Source organism: Alosa alosa, chromosome 3 (assembly GCF_017589495.1).
Source record: "Alosa alosa isolate M-15738 ecotype Scorff River chromosome 3, AALO_Geno_1.1, whole genome shotgun sequence".
NCBI classification, from domain to species: Eukaryota; Metazoa; Chordata; class Actinopteri; order Clupeiformes; family Clupeidae; genus Alosa; species Alosa alosa.
Genome location: NC_063191.1, coordinates 21,163,997 through 21,181,609, shown reverse-complemented (window position 1 = coordinate 21,181,609; position 17,613 = coordinate 21,163,997). Strand labels below are relative to the sequence as shown.

Below are 17,613 nucleotides of genomic sequence, written 5' to 3'. Positions count from 1 at the left end.
GATTCAATGATCTATGCTAAGCTGGAGCTAAAACTGGTATCACCAGACTCAGAAAACAGCTGGATGAACTGGAGAAAGGTAAAAATCAATTGTTTAACTCAAGGGGAGGTGGAAAATGAGTGTAATTCCCCAAATGGTGGAATATCCTTTTAAAGTAGGCTGCTGTACTTTGTAGGTCTTGCATGGCAGGTTTTCCATGCAACACAAACTAGGGCAGGGGCAGCCACTGGCCTGTGAGGTGGGTGCAGCGAGTGGTGGGGAGGTGTGGTTCTCCACCTGCACTTGTCATTTGTCTCTTCCTTTACCAACATACCAACATGGGGGAATGGTAGACATGTCTACCCTTGCTAGCCAGGCCCCATCCCCTTCAATGTGCCCTCATCTCCTCCACGAGTCAGACTGGTGTTATTTTAACCTCTGTGACCTATCATGGAAATATGTCAGTCGGCAGTAATAGACCTGGAGGAGAATTTGAGTTACTCTGACAGATCAGATCTGCACTGTGCTTTTGGAGCCACAGAATTTGGCCCACACTTAAATCAGCTGGACCTTTTAACATTGGAAAAGTACCAGCGTGGAAAGAACTCGCTCATGCCATCACTTTTTAAAAGGGATTGTCCGTGCTCGCCACTGGATGCTTCTCATTTTTATTTGTGTGCAAGGAGAACTGATCAGCAGCACTTTTATTGGGCAACTGCTGAGCGTGCCGCCGCCAGAGGAGATGAGGCCAGAACACGCTCCCATCAATCCAGCGCTGCCAGAAGCTTTAAACACACCTCGAGTGATAACAACAGAGACAAAGAGAGGGATGTTATGAGTGCCCATTACGATACTCTTGACTGATGCCCTGGCAGTAGTGACCACTAGGTCCAGTTATAAGGCCACTGTGAAGTTTTCACCCCTTCTGGAAGCCAGGGAGGCTGCCTAGTTTTGCACCATTCCCAGATGCCCAAGGGCTCACATAATGTTGCCAACTTCAAAGGGCCACTTGAAAGACAGCGATATCGCTTTAACAAAAGAAGTTACTGCCAGGTTGCCAGCGAATTGCGTCAATGTGGTTCTTATTATTTGATAAGCATCCCATATTTTCTGAGGTATTTTAATGGCGTAGAAACTATGTCTTTCAAGGCTGAGCTTTGGACTGTGGTGGAGGGGAATAAGGAGTTCCCATACGGCAGAGGTAAGGTGGCCCTCTATATCTTGATTAAGCAATGACACACCCGGCAGGAGCCCTTGTTGATCGACTGCTTGTCCACTACAATGGCAGCACGGACCTCCTTCTCCTCCTGACGTGCTGGTATTCATTAAGCCGTCACCTCCCAAGACTCAAAACGAGATCATCCTGAACTCTGGCCCCGTTCATTTTCCATCATCACACGAGAGCGGACGCGTGTGTATTGTTTCAGGCCGTGTGTAATGCCAGCTGTCATCCTTGGCCCATACTTGACCTGGGCTTGTGTCTGTGTGACCTGGTGTTGCTCAACAACGGAGGATATACGCAAAGCAAAGATCAATTACATGGTGAAGGCTCCAGTCAGAAGACGTTAGTGTCACTGCCATAGCATGGAGTCTCATGTCACTTTTCACTGAGCTCCCGGCCCATTGAGTCGCAGAGAAGCCCATACCAACAAGCCATCAGCCATCAGCAGTGTTCAGTCTGAACATCAGTTCCTCTTACCATCAGATCCCATGTCTTGCAGGTCAGAATATCAACATACAGTGTTGCCATTCACTCTAGCAGAGACAGACCGCAAGTCCAAAAAAATACGGTTTAGATCATTTACCGACATCAGAGTTTGTTTGGAAGATGAGTTATTGACTTATCCCACTGGTATGTCCTCTGCGGTGTACACAAAGGCCCACACTGAGTTTCTCGTCTTGAGGAAACTGTCATACAGTGACTCTTTTGTTTTAACGGAAGATTCAGTGCGGCTAAACCAGCCTGAGAAACAAACCTCATGTGCCAGTCTCTTTGGACACACAGTCCTCACAGAGTCAAACAAAGGATTGAAGGGGGGGGGGGGCAAAGAACAATGTTGATTTCAGCCCTAAATCTGGAATATGTATTTTCCCACTAAGCTAATGCATTTCCTGTGACTAGAGGGGTCTGAAAATTCATATTTGTTTCAGGGGGAAATTAGTCATGCTGCGGTTTTTCTTTTTTTCGTCCGAAAGCTTTTGATCCGTTGTGAAATAAATCTAACAAGTCAAGTAACACTGCATAGTCTCACCCACTGGGTTTGTTAGAGTTTTCCTCAGTAAGCCATTTTCCTCTTCTTCAAAGGAGATGTATTGTGAAATCCAGAATGTTTCTTATTGTAAATCGACTGTACCAGCAGATCATGGAGCCGGACGCATCACGCCATAAGTATGCAGTGCGTGCAAAGTGCTCTGGTCCAGCTTTTACCCAGAATGCTATGCTTTGGCCTTGGGGGACATTTGAGCAGGGAACAGAGTACAAATCAGTAGGCCTGGGAGAAAAAGACTGACATGGCATTGGTGATATATATATATATATATATATATACAGTATGTAGGTGAGTGTGTGTGTGTGTGTGTGTGTGTGTGTGTGTGTGTGTGCGTGTGTGTAGTGGTGACAGACCTGGACCCCTCAGCTGTGAGCGTAAATGAAGCAGGTTAAATCAGTCCCCTGTGTTGGAAGGGGGAGGGTGAGAGGATGGCGGGGGGGGTTGGAGAGCACAGCTGTGATGGGAGATGGCTTTATAGAAGCACCGCCGCAGCCCCTGCGAACCAAATGTTCCAGCGCAGGCACTCCGGCCTTGATGGCGTTACAGGTTTCCTGGTGGCCTGCATTTCATAATTGTCATACACTCATGCCAACATCTGGGCCTGCCTCGGAGACCCCCGCGCACACTGGGACCCACACGCACACACACACACACACAGACTCACTCACCCAAAGGCTTCATAAACAGACTGCATTATGAAAAAAGGTTTAACATGAGCTTTCAGGGATAGAGCGAGGACTTTGGCGGAGATGGAGGCGTGAGGTTGGGGCCCAAGCGCTTCCAAAGGGCTCAGTCAATCAGACACAGGCACGCGCTTGCCGGTGACCCGTTCCCTGAGATACGTAGCTAGGATGTGGGATTTCTCTCTCTCTCTCTTTTCTTTTCTTTTGCCTGTTTTATTTGAAAGCTGCTTTGCCCAGAAGGAATGGATTTGCAGACCCGCTTTGATCCCCCCCCCTCCTTTATGATTCTTTTATTTGTTTTAGCCACATCCTTTTCAGTGCCGCGCTCGGCGAAAGATGCTTTGAATTAAGACTATGGGGGTGGCGGGGGAGACGGGGGTATGGCACTCCCACTGCGCCCCAGGAGGCGATGCGGTAGGCCCTGGAACACCCGATAACTACACGACGACTAAGAAATGGATGCATGGTCAAGATCATCGAGCATATTGAAACTCTTCACCACTTTTAGTGGACCAAATACTTTGATAGTTGCGTGTGAAGCTTTTAAAAAGGCTATATGTTTAGTATCTGTCAACTTATTTCAGTTTCACTTCAGTGACACAGTTTCAATTTCTTCCATGCTCTCCAAAGAGAGTACAAATAAACATGCTTTCTGATTGACTAAACCAACGGTGCATGCAGTTTTATGCTTAATATTTGCTCTGTGATTTCCCCCGATTTCTCAAGTTGCGAGTCCGTCATCGTGTACGGGAACTGTGGGAGCAATGACATCATAGGTCTTGAAAAGATGACCTCTTGCACTTCCCGCATGCATGAGTCTTCCTGGGAGGTGAATCATTACTGAAGGAGCTGTATCTGCGCTTATGATTTAAGCTCTGCATTCCTCCCCTCTAACCAGGCTTCTGTGTGTGTGTGCGGAGGACAAAGATTTATCATAGGATTTATTTTTATCGCCATAATTGCATCAAGGCAGGCCCTGTTTGTGACAGTCCTGATTCATTCACAGAGTGTGTGTGAGGGGGGTTGGTCCTGAGAGTCCTTTACTGACTTGAGACCTTTCTCTGACTGCTGCTACACTCAGGAGAATTCCTCTGCTTGACACAAGTCCAATTCTCCTGCTTTCTATCTCCTCTGGATGGGGAGTTTCTGCCTACCACCATGGAGAGCATGTGTATGCACACGTTTGTATACATGAGTGTGTCTGTGTGTTTTGGGCTGGGGCAACGGACTATATACAGACTAATTTCTCAATGGAAGTGACCCAAAGTCAGACGGAGACTAATGAAGCTAAAAAAGTATAAATAGGTAGAGTAAATAAATCTTTCAGAGAAAGCAAAGCGTTAGCCGAAACATCTGCCCCTGATCCCAGAATCAGGCCTGGCTCAATGGGAGAGGAGGGTGCACGAAGCCAGGAGGCCCCGATGTTCAGGCACCATCACAGAAACGGGACATCTTTGTTCACTGTGCAGATATACCCCCACTTACGACCCCTACTCCCGCATTGACACTGGAGTGAGTTATTGAAGCTCTCAATATACACAAGAGATGACAGAGGAACTGGGGGAGGGGGAGGCCTGAGACACTGTAACCTTGGCTGTGTTTATCATGGCATGCTGTGCGTCCAGGCTTTCATGAGGCCGTGCTTTATGGCGCTGTCCAAGTTTAAAGCGCTATACCTTCTCCATTGGCCTAAAATGAAAGCACATGATTTAGATGCATTTTAATACAAGTTCTTTTGATGGAAGCCATGTAATGAAATATAAGGTAAGAAGGCCAATATATCAGGGTACAAATGGGCTGTGGCTGGAAAAAGGGTCCATAGGGCTGCAAAGTGGATATGGTCTATGTGTGAGGGAGCAAAATACAGAGAGAATAGATGCCATTGCCAGGCCATGACAACATGCATCAGAAAACCTGGTTATATTTTTATAGACTGGGAAATGCCAGAGTATTTAGACAGAGCGGCAGCTGTGGTCAAACTAACATGTATAGTTTAACAACTTATGTCTTAACTCTTAATAATTTTTTTTTAAATAAATGTTTATACATGTATTTCTACACATACAATTCTTGCAAATATATTAATAATTCCTCATGTTAAAATTCAAAAACAAAATTTACAGAACTTCACTGTCTATATAACTATCATGAAACAAGTGCAAAAGTGTGAACCATCTTGACTTGAACCAGCAGACTAGTCCACTACCAGCTGTCTGTTATGGACATACAGCTGGGCACAGCACTCCGAGAGAGAGAGAGAGGAAGCTGGTGTAGAGCAGACCTGAGCCCACATGTGGGACACATTTTGACACTATAAACACACACACAACCTCCCTGGCAAACCTCCCACCCATCAAACACTGGGAGAAGAATAACAGTGCGGAGCGCCCTGTTGCATGCGAAGCCCACCCCAGCCCGCCTCGCCATCCACCAGGCCCTTCCTTTATCAAAGAAATATGGCGGCCATTACTGTAGGATGTGGAAGCGCGTTGCGATAAATAAAAAGGCATCAGGAGTTGAAATGTTTATGCTTGGAGTTAGAGGGGCGTAATTGGACCAGGCCTCTGACCGGCTCGGTTTCCCCTACAGCTCAGACAGAACAAAATACACAAAGGCAATTAGCAGCTACTCTGCCTGCAACAGGCCCTACCACACACACACACACACCCACACACACAGGGGCTCACAACGTGGGCCTGTTCCCGTCTCCTGTTTATCTGAGCCGGTCTGAAGCAAAATAAAACATTGCATGTTTACGATAGCAAGGGTGATTGCACAGAGGGGCCCCCACAGAGTCTTTGGCAGCGTCACTGACAGCGTGGCCGGGAGGGAGATACAGTAATCAGAACACTCCATCTCACTCGGACCACCATACCGATCCAACTGGATCGGCGGCTGCTGATGAGAGTAATAACCGCCGGCGCTCACATCAAACGCGCTGGCTGTGTTTGTGTGAAAGAAATAGCACAGGTCCTGAGCGCGAGCCAGCTCAAATAATGCAGTGTTTGGTCAAAGGAGAGCAAAGGAACACACACGTGCATATGAACACACACAAACATACAAAAGGTGATTGTTTTAACCACACCAAACAAAATGGTCACGTCACCTCAGCATGGTTTTAAACCAAACTAATATACAATGTGCTTCTATGAATGGCTTGAAATAAAGTCATGAGTCCTGTTACACAATTTTAAAGAAAAAAACTGGGACTGGCTAGTCCAACTCTGGAATTGCCCGAGATAATCAGCCTGATTTATCCTTAAGCGAAAACTCAGCTGCTGACCGGCAGTGGCCCCATCCTCTTGTCTGTGGAGACCCGGGAATAGCACGGGGGTGGGGTAGCCGTCCATTCAAAGGGACCGTGGCTCGTCAGACTGACACACCAGCACGCAGCGAGGGCCACAGTGCGCCAGCTGTTTCTCTAGTTCAGCTCCACTTCTCTCTCTCCTGCCGCGAGTCCTGTAATGTGCAGATTGGACCAAGCGGAACGGGCTGCGACGGAAAACAAGCAAACAAGCCCGACGTCCATTTGCTGGTGGTGGCGCCGCAGCACTGGACACGCTTGTCCTTCACACGGCATGTACCGCATCCTGATTGGCCCCCAGGTGCTAGGCTCATCGTTTACGCTTCGCTGCGGATGCTTGCATTTTCCAACTCAACATAATATGTGAGGCATGACATTGGTCACAGCTTTGGAAGAGGCAGTCATTTATTTTCTGAGGATGGTGGTGATATGAGATGCATCTCTGGCTCCACTCCACACTGTCACCAAAGAATGGCCACCAACACTGGTTTCGGTGTGGCCCCCATTTAAACCCATTTAATTGGAGAAGAGATCCTCCGCTCTCTGTGTTGCATCTTACAGTAAGCGCTCTCTCTCTATTGTGGAAGGACGCCGGGTTCATGTACGACTTGGCTGGCGTGCGGGCGAGAAAATGAGAAGCAAGGGCGGGCAGTAAATTGAGGATCCTGCCTCCCTGACGGCTAAATTACAGAGGCGGCCTCTGCTAATAGCTGCATGTCCTCTCGAGTGGAGGGAGGAGCGAATCGGGGGATGAAACGCTCCGAGGTTTTTCAAGAGGCTTGGTTGTAAAAACAAGGAGGCTGTTTGCCTCTTCGGGTGGGCCCATGCCCAGAGCGTGCACGCTGGTTGCAGGAGATGAGGGGGGACTCACAGAACAGGCCTCAGAGCTGTGCATCCCACACGAGGGCCATTATTTCATGCTGCGTGGGCCTGCCACACACGGATAACATGATTCACTCACAGTGCATGCTGCTGGCTATGAAATGGTATTAAACACAATAGGGTTCCTGTGTTTTCATCTGTGCACAGTATTCTCAGCAAAGCTGCTGCCCCTCAGGGATGTATAGTTTATGAATATGAATGAAGTATATATATACAGTGTGTATATCTGCTTGACACCTCCACATGACAATATATAATCAAAATGAATCTTATGATATAATATGCTAAAAATGTTAAACAATATTTTAAATGAATATGGGCTTTCATTTTATTCAATTTTGCAACACAAACAGCAAAAGAAGCAGAGAGATATATTGATACTAACTAATACGCACATTATGAAGATATATTGCAAATGTAATATGAATTGGAATTTTATTCATTGACTAAATATGCTAGTGATTCCATTTTGAATGGTGGTAGTCTGTACTAAATACTTTTTTCAAAGTACTCTGTGCGCACACACACACATACACACACACAGTCACAGAGAAGAGCAATCTGAGTCACATTCTCACAGAGTGGGGTGGAAGCAATGGGAACGTCTCCACTGAGATTGTCACCGTGAAGGATGACATCTAAGAACATAAATCAACAGGCTTCTCCATGACTTCAGAAACCATCGGAAACCACAAGAGCAATATACTTCAGACTGGAATTCACTGAGGACTGGAGTCTCGCTCCACTGTCACGCAACGCTGCTGCATCCATCCAGCCAGCTCGAACTCGCGTTCACTTTCAGGGCCCGCGGCCCAAGCACCTCACTGCGCCGTGCAATCAAAACTCCAAATAAACAAGGCCGATTGGAAAAAAATACCAAGATTCCTGAGTCCTGCTGCACAAAAATGAGTGGAACGCTACTGGCCACGTTCCACGGTCATTCCACTGTCAACTTTTGACGAATGATGAATATACCAACTGAGGCACCATGAGACACTTTGCAAGAAAAGGTGGAGGTGAGGGTGGGGCAATAAGGTATCACACTGTTAAACCACCAGTGCATGCTTGTTTACAGAAGTGTGTTCAACAGGCACGAAATCCAATGTTTTTTGGGGGGCATGGGCCAATCTCAGTCAGGGTGCACTGGGTTCCAACACATGGGCCAATCTCAGTCAGGGTGCACTGGGTTCCAACACATGGGCCACATGAGCCCAGGCTCCTCTCCCTTTTTCAAGGGTAGATTACCAGCCGTTGGACTCCCCTTAGTGATGACTGCCCCAACCACTTCAGCAGGTGACGGCCCTCCGATCCCAGAGTCCACTCACCCTCCTCAGCTTTCCAAGCCCTTGGGAGTCTCTGACCATGCCTTCCGCCGGCTTCCTTCCTTGTCCTCTGATGTGCAACTCAAGCCCCAAACCTCAACAGTCATCATTATGCAGGTGCTTGCAGACATCATCTGAAACAGAGCAAGTCCAACGGCGACACACTGTCCACTTCCATTACACTGACATGTCATAAAGGAACCACCCTTGAGTAATCAGTCAAGAGACAGGACCAAAAAAAAAGGAAATGCCAAAGACATGAGGACTTGGTCGATCACCTTCTTCAGCACAACTTTAGATTGACGTCCTGACGTCCCTTGACACAGATGGAGAAACGTGAGAGGCCTTTTGAGGGTTTAAGGGAAAAGGGGGGAGGGGAAGGAGACAGAGAGAAAAAGGAGGCCAAAAAAAAAAACATAACAGAGGCCCCCGCCAGCAGAGGTGGACTTCCAGAAATGTCTCTTTTTCCCCCTTTTTTCCACCATTGGATATCTGGGAAGCTCGTCTGTGTGTCCTTATCAGGGGAGGAAATGGTTGATTTGATGTGGCTCTGGGCCATGGGCTTGGCACTCTTCCCACCCTCTGGTGTATGTGTGTGTGTGTGTGTGTGTGTGTGGGGGGCGGCGTTTTGGGAGATGGGCCATGCTGGGAGGAAGAGCCCAAAATAATCTCAGTTGGTCCCCATTCGAGCAGGACACCCTAAATCCTGACCGCTTGTTCCATCACAATTCCTGTTACATTTGAAGTTCATCTGATTTGAACTGCAGATTGCCACTTGACACCCCCAGGCCTCTGCCACAGTCTGTTAATGTACTCTATAGCCAGACCACGATTGCATAATACCCCAAGACATAAATAAATAAATAAATAAATAAATAAACAAAATTTCCAGGGATTGTGTAATGGATTATATGAGTATTGGTGCCATGGGGGTTGGGTGACACTGGATGATACATCGAAGTGATTCACCCTGAATCTGTGAGTCTGTCTGCATGTCGGAATCACAGGCCACTGGACAAGCCTCCTCCCCGAGGACTCCAGGCCCTTCTCTCCTTATTTCCATGCCTGCAGGTTTAAGTGTGGGATTCCGGACTACAGGAAAACAGATTTTACAACATTCCCACAGTGCTTTGTGGAATTGTTATTTTCCTCTTTTTTTCTTTGGTGTGTGTGTGTGTGTGTGTGTGTGTGTGTGTGTGTGTGTGTGTGTGTGACTGTGTGTTTGTGTGTATGCGTGTTTTTTTTCCTCAGCTGCAGCCGATGGTCTTGTAGGATGGTGGTTTGCCGGGGGAGTGACGAGTCCTGCTTAGTTTTTTGTGGGTTAGTCCATATCCCTACTGTCCTGTCTAATGATGGCTTTGTTCCTCATCCAAAAGCAGGGCCTCTCTGCCGAGAGCCTGTGCTTCACTGAAGTAATTAAGCATGGGTAGTTTGGCTTAATGAGTACTATCAATTACACATCCTCTCTACTTGCAGGGCTGGCAAGATTTAGTGACTGTGGTATTTCTTAGAAACTTGAAATGCTTTTTCAAAAAGAGTTTAGTAATTATTCAGAACTACATTTCTGTGTGTAATAATTAATAAGACAGTCGTTTGCTATTGGTTCTCCAGGCTAGTATGAGCAAGCTGATACAACATTGTTTTTTATCCTTTTTTGTGAGGCTGATATATACTGTATTTTCGTTGCTTTACCAGCTTCTGACTTTATAGACCAATAAAGTGAAGTTGGAGCATTTTATAGGGCTGCATTATGTTTCCAATGACATGGGCTGGGACAAAAACATTAATTAGCGATTTTATCTTCCTGCATTTATCCATTTCACAACTACCGGTCTCTTTGGAGAAAAAAAAATCAAAGTAAATGCCACCAAGCAATTTTGGTTTCTAAATTAAAACTGAGCGATGCGTTTATGGGTAAATTAGCTCGATTCAATATTTCCTGTCTTATGGTCTAGCTAATCATTTCAGTGTCGCTTTAGCTCACATCCGTTTGGAAAACTCAGTGCAGCCGTGGTAGCCTATATGCTTCTCTGTTATGTATGCTGTAGTCTATGTTTTTTTGTGTGTTTTTTTTCCAGTTTAATTCGCCCTGAATGTTATTCAATTTAGGAATGACCAATATTTTCTCAATTACTCACCTTGGTCAGCCTCTCTGACACGATATGGATGGAACATTGTTTAGCTTGGATAGAAAATCTTTCTTCATTTCCGCTTTCCCCCTCAAACAGCAGTCTCTTGTAGAACTTTGTGGACCTGTTATCTGGCTTTCATGTATACAATCAAAATGGTGTTTGATCTCAGTGTCAAATAGTGGAAAATGTACTTTTTCTCCCAAGGCATTGAGCGGTGTGCTTATTCGTGCGAGTCAAATCAACGTCCAAGTGTGCGTAACTGAAGAGACGATGCAATGAGATCACTTAAACAAAATGTGTTGTAATTAAGACAGGAAAGCACTGGAGTGAGTTAGAATTACTCAAGATCGAGGCGGACACGGAGACTGTAAAACTTCTAAACAACTTACAACTGTTTTTCGATTTCAATTTCGGTGGACCTTTTTGTGTGCGTGCATAACTAACGGCGACACACACGTTGTTAACTTACTTTTTCCCTTAGATTCCTGTCTGTATTATTTCCTATGTTGCTAAATGCAATTACTATTGCCTACAAGGGGCAACTGTGGATTTTTTCATTGGGCCAATTGGTCTTTACAGATATATTTTATGAGATGAGATGGCTTTTTGTGGCTTCTATAACTGAATAAACAAACAATAAAAATGGAATGACTTGGTCCAATTGTGAATATAAATGAAATTTAGACAATTAGTCATCCCCCAGTAATGCTGTCAGATTTTGAGAGACATATCCACTTGAATAAAGTCTGTCCCTGCACGGTTTATGACTCATTCAATTCAAGCTCTAGGATAAACTGCAACTTAATTCTTGTGTTTATGAAGTGTGATCTCCTTTATGCAATGGGGTTTGCTTACTTTTCCTTCACATATATGCGGGGGCACTACTTCAAATAAACATTGCACTGAAAAAGTCCATAACAACTTGTGATGAATCCTTGTAGTAAAATTTGAAAGTGCATTGGTGTGTCTCGGCCACTTGTGTTGGTCATACCGGAGCGGCTGTAATTAGATGTGAATGGGGGTGCTGTAATTAGAAGTGAATGAGAGTGCTTGTGTGGTGGTGACAGATGCTGTTGCTAAGCCTCTGAAGTGCAAGACTGAAGTGTTGACATGATGAGAGTGCCATCTAGAGCCATCCTGTGGTCGACACGGAAACCCTCCCTGACACTCAGACGGTGAGGCCCAGAGGATCACAGCCAGATACTTCCGTTCAGAAAAGGAGCATCCTTAAGGAAAGCCCTTAAAATGATAGAAATAATAGACGGCAACAGGCTACCTTACAGCACTGACTTCCCTCTGTTTGAAGCAACGGATTTCACAGCATGTGGATTGAGGTTCACCTCGCCATGGCTGGATGAGCTCAGACTGAAAAAAAGAGTGATCATAAAGTCTACTGGCATGACTTTGAGGGGATTTTCTGTTGGCGTGTGTGTGTGTGTGTGTGTTGGGATGACAGGGCCCCTTGGAAAAGATGCTATTTGACTTTCGGGGGTGGGGATGGGGGACAGGTTCCAGCGGAAGAACCAGTGGGGAAATGGCAAATTCTCAGCCGCACTCTTAGGCTTCGGGGTTGTACAGTGGCACGCTTCCAGTTCCACAACTGAAAGACCATCGGAAAAAGAGGGAGATTACTCAAGCCCCACTGTTGACAAGCTGACACTGGGGCTGTTGCCTCTTCTTAGGCAGCTTTGATCACTTTCCCATTGATGTACTTTTACGGCACAAACTCTCAGAGGCAGAACAAGGAGATAGAGAGATAGATGGAGGGAGAGAAAGAAAAAGATAGAGAGATGAGAGGGTTTGAGTGCTACTATTAGCGTGTGAACCCACCTTTTCCCTCTTTGGCAGAACCCGATCCAGGGATTGCCATTTACACAGTGATGAACTCCACTGGTGATTTTCTGGCAGATGCAGACATTTCCCAGGCTTTTAGCTTTTCCACAGTTTGTGGTTTTTCGACAAGATGTGGTTTCACTGTCACAAAATCAGGCACACTTAAGTTATAGCTCAATGAGAAAGGACAGACAAAAAAATATACCCAAATGACTGAACAAGGCAGCATGAGAACTTAATGACAATTTGCTGTGCCTCAAAGGAACCCTATATTACATCAAAAGCCCTTCTTCGTGGATGCGGACTGGGGGGAGCATCTCCACAACATCTACCCAGACCCTTGGGGCTCAGACTTGCGGGCAAAACCTCTGTGAACGCCAAACAGGTCAGGACTTCCTACTTCCTGAGCGTGATGGTAACAGAGTTTGTATAAATAACGTGTGAATCATCCCTGGGGCCCCGTGCTCCATTACAGAGTCCAATACACAGAGAGGCTGGGCAACAATAGCCCCATAGGGATGGTAAGGCTAAAGCGAGGCGGACACTCTAAGCCCAGGGTGAAAAATGCTTCTCAGCTGGCTGTTTGTACTCTTGCCATTGCAAAATCCAAAACAGGAAACGTTGCCTCTCACACAAAGCAGCGAGATGAATGTTCTCACTCAAGCAAACAGAACAAGTATGTGATTTTAATTACCACCGCAGTACTTAAGGCGCAGGTCACATAGCATATCCGAGCGGAACATGAATTGGTGCAATTCATTCACAGGACTTAAAAAAGAATGCAGTAAACTGACCCACTGGCAGGTTCCAAAGGTAGATGGGATACAAATGCACAGAAATGTTAATCTTAGATATGGTGTTCACTCACACAAATAATCTGCATTGCTGATCTGACATTTGTTTCAACACACTCTTGATGATTGCCAAAGAAATGTTGGGGAAGGGTGGTCCAAATGTTCTCTCAGGGACACTGCCAGCAGACTGTTCATTCTAAACGATGCTATCTGAGGTTTTCCCAGACCACACTCTGATGACGCGGAGTCCAGTTTCTGTATAAAAGTGTGCAGCCTTTCTATCAGCTCTGTGACAATATGTGCTTGGATAAGCCATGTTTAAAGTGCCTGGAATAGCATGAGCAGTATGTCCCAATAAATACATGTCATCAATAACTTAATCACATAAAACTTCAAATGAGAAATAGTAATAATACCAGTCTCATGCTTGTGCTATTATTTGCATTGGGAATTGGTATCAGCACACTAAAAGGCAAAGGACGTTGCAGAGCTCGACCACACAAAGCAGCAGCAGCAGCAGGACCTCTGGTCAGTCCAGATGCAGCAGGAAGCTCTTGATGGCCTCTGGCAGGGGCAGAGAGGGGATGAGCGCCAGGCGTGGCTTCCCCATGGCCCTCCGCACAGCCACCCGGCACAGCTGGGTCAGCCTGTGGGGGCATCCTGGGACAGGGGGGATAGTGAGAATGGCACACCACTTCTGATTAGACTTTCACTTTCACAGACGTAGTTAACAAGTGTTGCGTTGGCATGATCAACAATCACAATCTGTCTGATAAGGCTTCTATTGCATACTGTATTTTGCTAAAACTGGATAGTTGCACCATAAGGATAGTCGATTCAGCCCTTCTTATAGCATATATATAATTCATTAGTAAGAATATTTGTATCTAATTATATGTATGTAATGCAAATTATGTGACATTATCAAAATAAATGTAATTTGTAATTGAAGTTTTAGTGAAATGTTTAACTTAACAAAACGGCCCTTCAGTGTCAGAGGTCTTCAGATGACCCATTGCCCTGGTCAGACCGTGTGTACCCAGCTGAACTCACTTCTGGCCTCCTGGTAGATGTGTAGAGCCTCTGGGTGCACCCTGCCGCGGTCCACCAGCTCTGGGTCGGGCTCTTCCCAGGGCACCAGGTAGGGGTTGGCGCCGTGCTCCAGCAGCAGGCTGACGAAGGCCGGCTGGCAGCCGTGCTTGAGCACCGCGTCCAGCAGGCAGGCGGCCGGGCTGCGGGCCAGGGCCTCGCGGCTCACTGGCCCGCTGTAGTTGTAGTCAGGGTTGGCCCCAGCGCTGAGCAGCAGTCGGAAGCAGGGCAGGTGGTGGTAGGCAGCGGTGATGTAGAGAGGGCACAGGCCCAGAGTGCTGAGAGTGCGAGGAGCAGATGGAGCAGAGTGCAGGCACAACTGGTAGTCCACATCCACGTCAGCATTGAACCTGTGTGGAAAGTTGGAACAGAAAGCGATAAAAAGTATTTGTTTATTGCAATATACTGATTTTTTAGTTTTTACTGCTAATTATCACCATTTCATCCATTATGTGTTCATTCATCTAACAAGAATTCTCAGTAGCATATGATGGAGAGTTTGTTAGTGTGGTGGTTTGGGCAGAGAACGGCCTCGCATTCTTGCCTGATGAGCTCCTGAATGATGTCATGGCGGCCCACTCGAGCTGCGTGGTACAGCGGGGTGCTGCGGTGGTGGCGGCTGCCGTTGGGGTTTGCTCCAGCCTCCAGGAGAATCCGCACACAATTCAGGTGTCCGTTGACCACGGCCACATACAGCGCTGTCTGGCCCTTCACATCCACCAGGTCCACGTCAGCCCCCTGACAGATGAGGAAGTCCACACAGTCACTGTGCCCAGCTGTTGCAGCGATGCGGAGTGGCGTGCAGGGAAGCCAGCCACAGCACCACACAGACTTTTCATTAATTCGCCTGTAACAAGAAAGAAGGGATAATACCTCAAGCTATCCATTCAAACAGAATCTTCTCTGATTTCTTAAGAGTTATTACATTACAGACAAGTGGTGTGGACTGGCCCTGGTGTGGACTGGCCCTGAATTAGGCTACCGTTTGAAGCTGTCATCCTCCAAAAGATTCTTGAGGGTGTCCAGATCACCCACATGGGCAGAATTATGGAGTCGCATGTCCTCGCATTCGTCGTTGGGTTGATCGCAAAACTGCTCCTGCAACCATTCCTTCAGATTCCGCCCTAGTGGAGAATGATTTGACTGTTAGCCTTCACCGTCGTTCTCGTAGGCTAGGCTACTTGACAACTTACCCAACACACCTGGAAACACCTTCAAGTCATTCCAAAAGCAAAAAATACTTTACACCGAAGTTCGAATATTGCCTATTTCAGATTTGATTACTACGGAGCCCTAGAGGGGTCATCGCAAAATGTTTTGCATGTTGAGAGAATGTGCGCTCGTTTTACTACATTGTGCGCTCGTTTTACTAAATTGTGCTCTTGTTTAACTAAATTGTGCCCTCGTTTAACTATATTGTGCACTCGTTTTACTAAATCGTACGCTCGTTTTACTAAATTGTGCGCTCGGTTTACTAAATCGTGTGCACAATTTACTATATTGTGCTCTCGTTTTACTATAGTGTGAGCTCATTTTACTAAATTGAGCTCTCATTTTAAGCATAGTAAAACGAGGGCACAATTTATTAAACGAGTGCACTATTTACTAAAACGAGCGCACGATTTACTAAAACGAGGGCACGATTTATTAAAACGAGAGCACAATTTGTGAACATGGTTATAGAACATTGTGAGCACGATCTACTTAAACGTGGCCACAATTTGTAAAACGTGCACTCAATATTGTCTTGACACATGTAAACATGAGCACGTTATAGTATATTCGAGATCTCGATCTACTAAAACGCACCCACGAATAATTAAAACGTGGGCTCGAAGAAATTTAATTGTGTGCACAAAAACATAGTGTGGTGTCAAGGGGTATCCCGGGAATGACGTCGGGAGGTGTGTCGCTTGTAGTGACGTAGAGGGAATCTCATTGATTGCAGTGCACCTGGTTATAGCCCGTTAGGTAGGCTGTAGGTGGGAGAGCAGATGATTGTGTGTGTTTGTACAGGCCCCTTGCCAACATCGTCCAGCTGAATGTTTGGCGAAGTTTTGAGTGTTTGTTGAGGTCCAAGTGTATGCAGAGCTGTGGTGTTTATCGCGAACGGTGTGAGCTGGGCTACATAGCCTGAGAAGCTGAGCATCGTGAACGACACTGTTTATGTCTCCCGTTTCATAGTCCGTATCAAAGCTTACCTCGTTGTGTGCATCATTGGTGTGCGCGTGGGTTATATGGTGAGGCCCATCGGGCGCTAGAGGGAACCTTATTGTATTGGGTGGGTATTAGGCGATACTACTAATACGCAGTAGCCTATTTGTACCAACAGTAGGTCTACGTGTTGTAATTGTTTGGGAGCTTGTCGCTGTGATGTGCTTCGATTGACTTCTAGACCTCACAGTTAAGTCAACAATCCAGGAGATAGTGGAAACCGGTCATTATGCTACAACAGAGCCCGCGAGTAGCCTTTGTAGTAGAATTTCCCCATTATGGGTCTCCATAGCTGGTGGTTGACACCACAGTGTCCCTGCTACAAAGAGTAGAAGTCCGCTATAAAACATGACCACCTAAAGTCTTTAATTAGCTGCTTACGGTTATCATCACATTACCAATATGAACTGTTACAGACAGCTGTAGGCCTAGTCCATGTCAAGGTAACATGAAGTTGCCACCACAGCACAGCGAGCAGTGAGAAAATGTCGGGAATTACTAAATGTGAGCACGAAATACATATTTCGAGAGCTCAATTTAGGCCTACAACGGGGTCACGTTGTATTAATTCGAGGGCTCAATTAAAGGAAAACGTGCTCACGTTTTATTAATTCGAGGGCTTAATTAAAGGAAAACGTGCTCACAAATTATCACGACCAGAAAAAATATCACTTAAAGTGAGCTCTCCCGGGCTCCGTAGATTACCCAATTTGTGCCGCAAATGATTCAGATATCTGTCAAACTCAACTGGAGAAGATATGACATGTTAGTGTCCCGTGTGGCACAGTCTTAATATTAAAATGTAGCCTGCATGATCTCGGCAAGCAGCTGTAGCCTACCTGCAGGTGTGGTGCTAGGGAGATCTGATACAGATATGAGTCGACAGCCTGTCCTGAGGGGATCATCAACTTCCCCTTCTGTGCCGCCACCGTCAGCCATTTCCAAGTTAACTTACAAGCCGTTTTTATGCATGAAATCAGTTAATTGTCGCGTTTACTTAGAATACAGTTAATGTATGGCTGCAAGCACTGTTTTGATTTTGCTCTGTTGTCATCATGGATGTTCCGTAGGATGTTTCACTACGCGCTTGTTGATTGGAGGGTTGAAACTT

The 17,613-nt window shown here is 46.1% G+C and overlaps 1 protein-coding gene across 1 annotated transcript; it reads right to left on the bottom strand.

Annotated features, from left to right (window-relative positions):
- Positions 1–13,071: 13,071 nt before the first annotated feature.
- Positions 13,072–17,574, bottom strand: asb1 (ankyrin repeat and SOCS box containing 1). The gene is made up of 5 exons (XM_048239412.1): positions 17,342–17,574; positions 15,271–15,412; positions 14,833–15,135; positions 14,253–14,638; positions 13,072–13,859 (listed from the first exon to the last, which is right to left on the bottom strand). Exons 1-5 carry the CDS (start codon positions 17,439–17,441, stop codon positions 13,729–13,731), a joined length of 1,062 nt encoding a protein of 353 aa, XP_048095369.1. The 5' UTR covers positions 17,442–17,574; the 3' UTR covers positions 13,072–13,728.
- Between the last annotated feature and the right edge of the window lie 39 nt (positions 17,575–17,613).

What these genes read in the sequence shown, in the direction of transcription:
- asb1 (XM_048239412.1), bottom strand. Translation starts at nt 17,441, where the DNA reads ATGGCTGACGGTGGCGGCACAGAAGGGGAAGTTGATGATCCCCTCAGG. An exon ending in ATCATTCAGGAGCTCATCAG is followed by an intron (nt 14,639 to 14,832) that starts GCAAGAATGCGA and finishes CTTTCCACACAG; the next exon opens with GTTCAATGCTGACGTGGATG. An exon ending in CATCTACCAGGAGGCCAGAA is followed by an intron (nt 13,860 to 14,252) that starts GTGAGTTCAGCT and finishes CCCCTGTCCCAG; the next exon opens with GATGCCCCCACAGGCTGACC.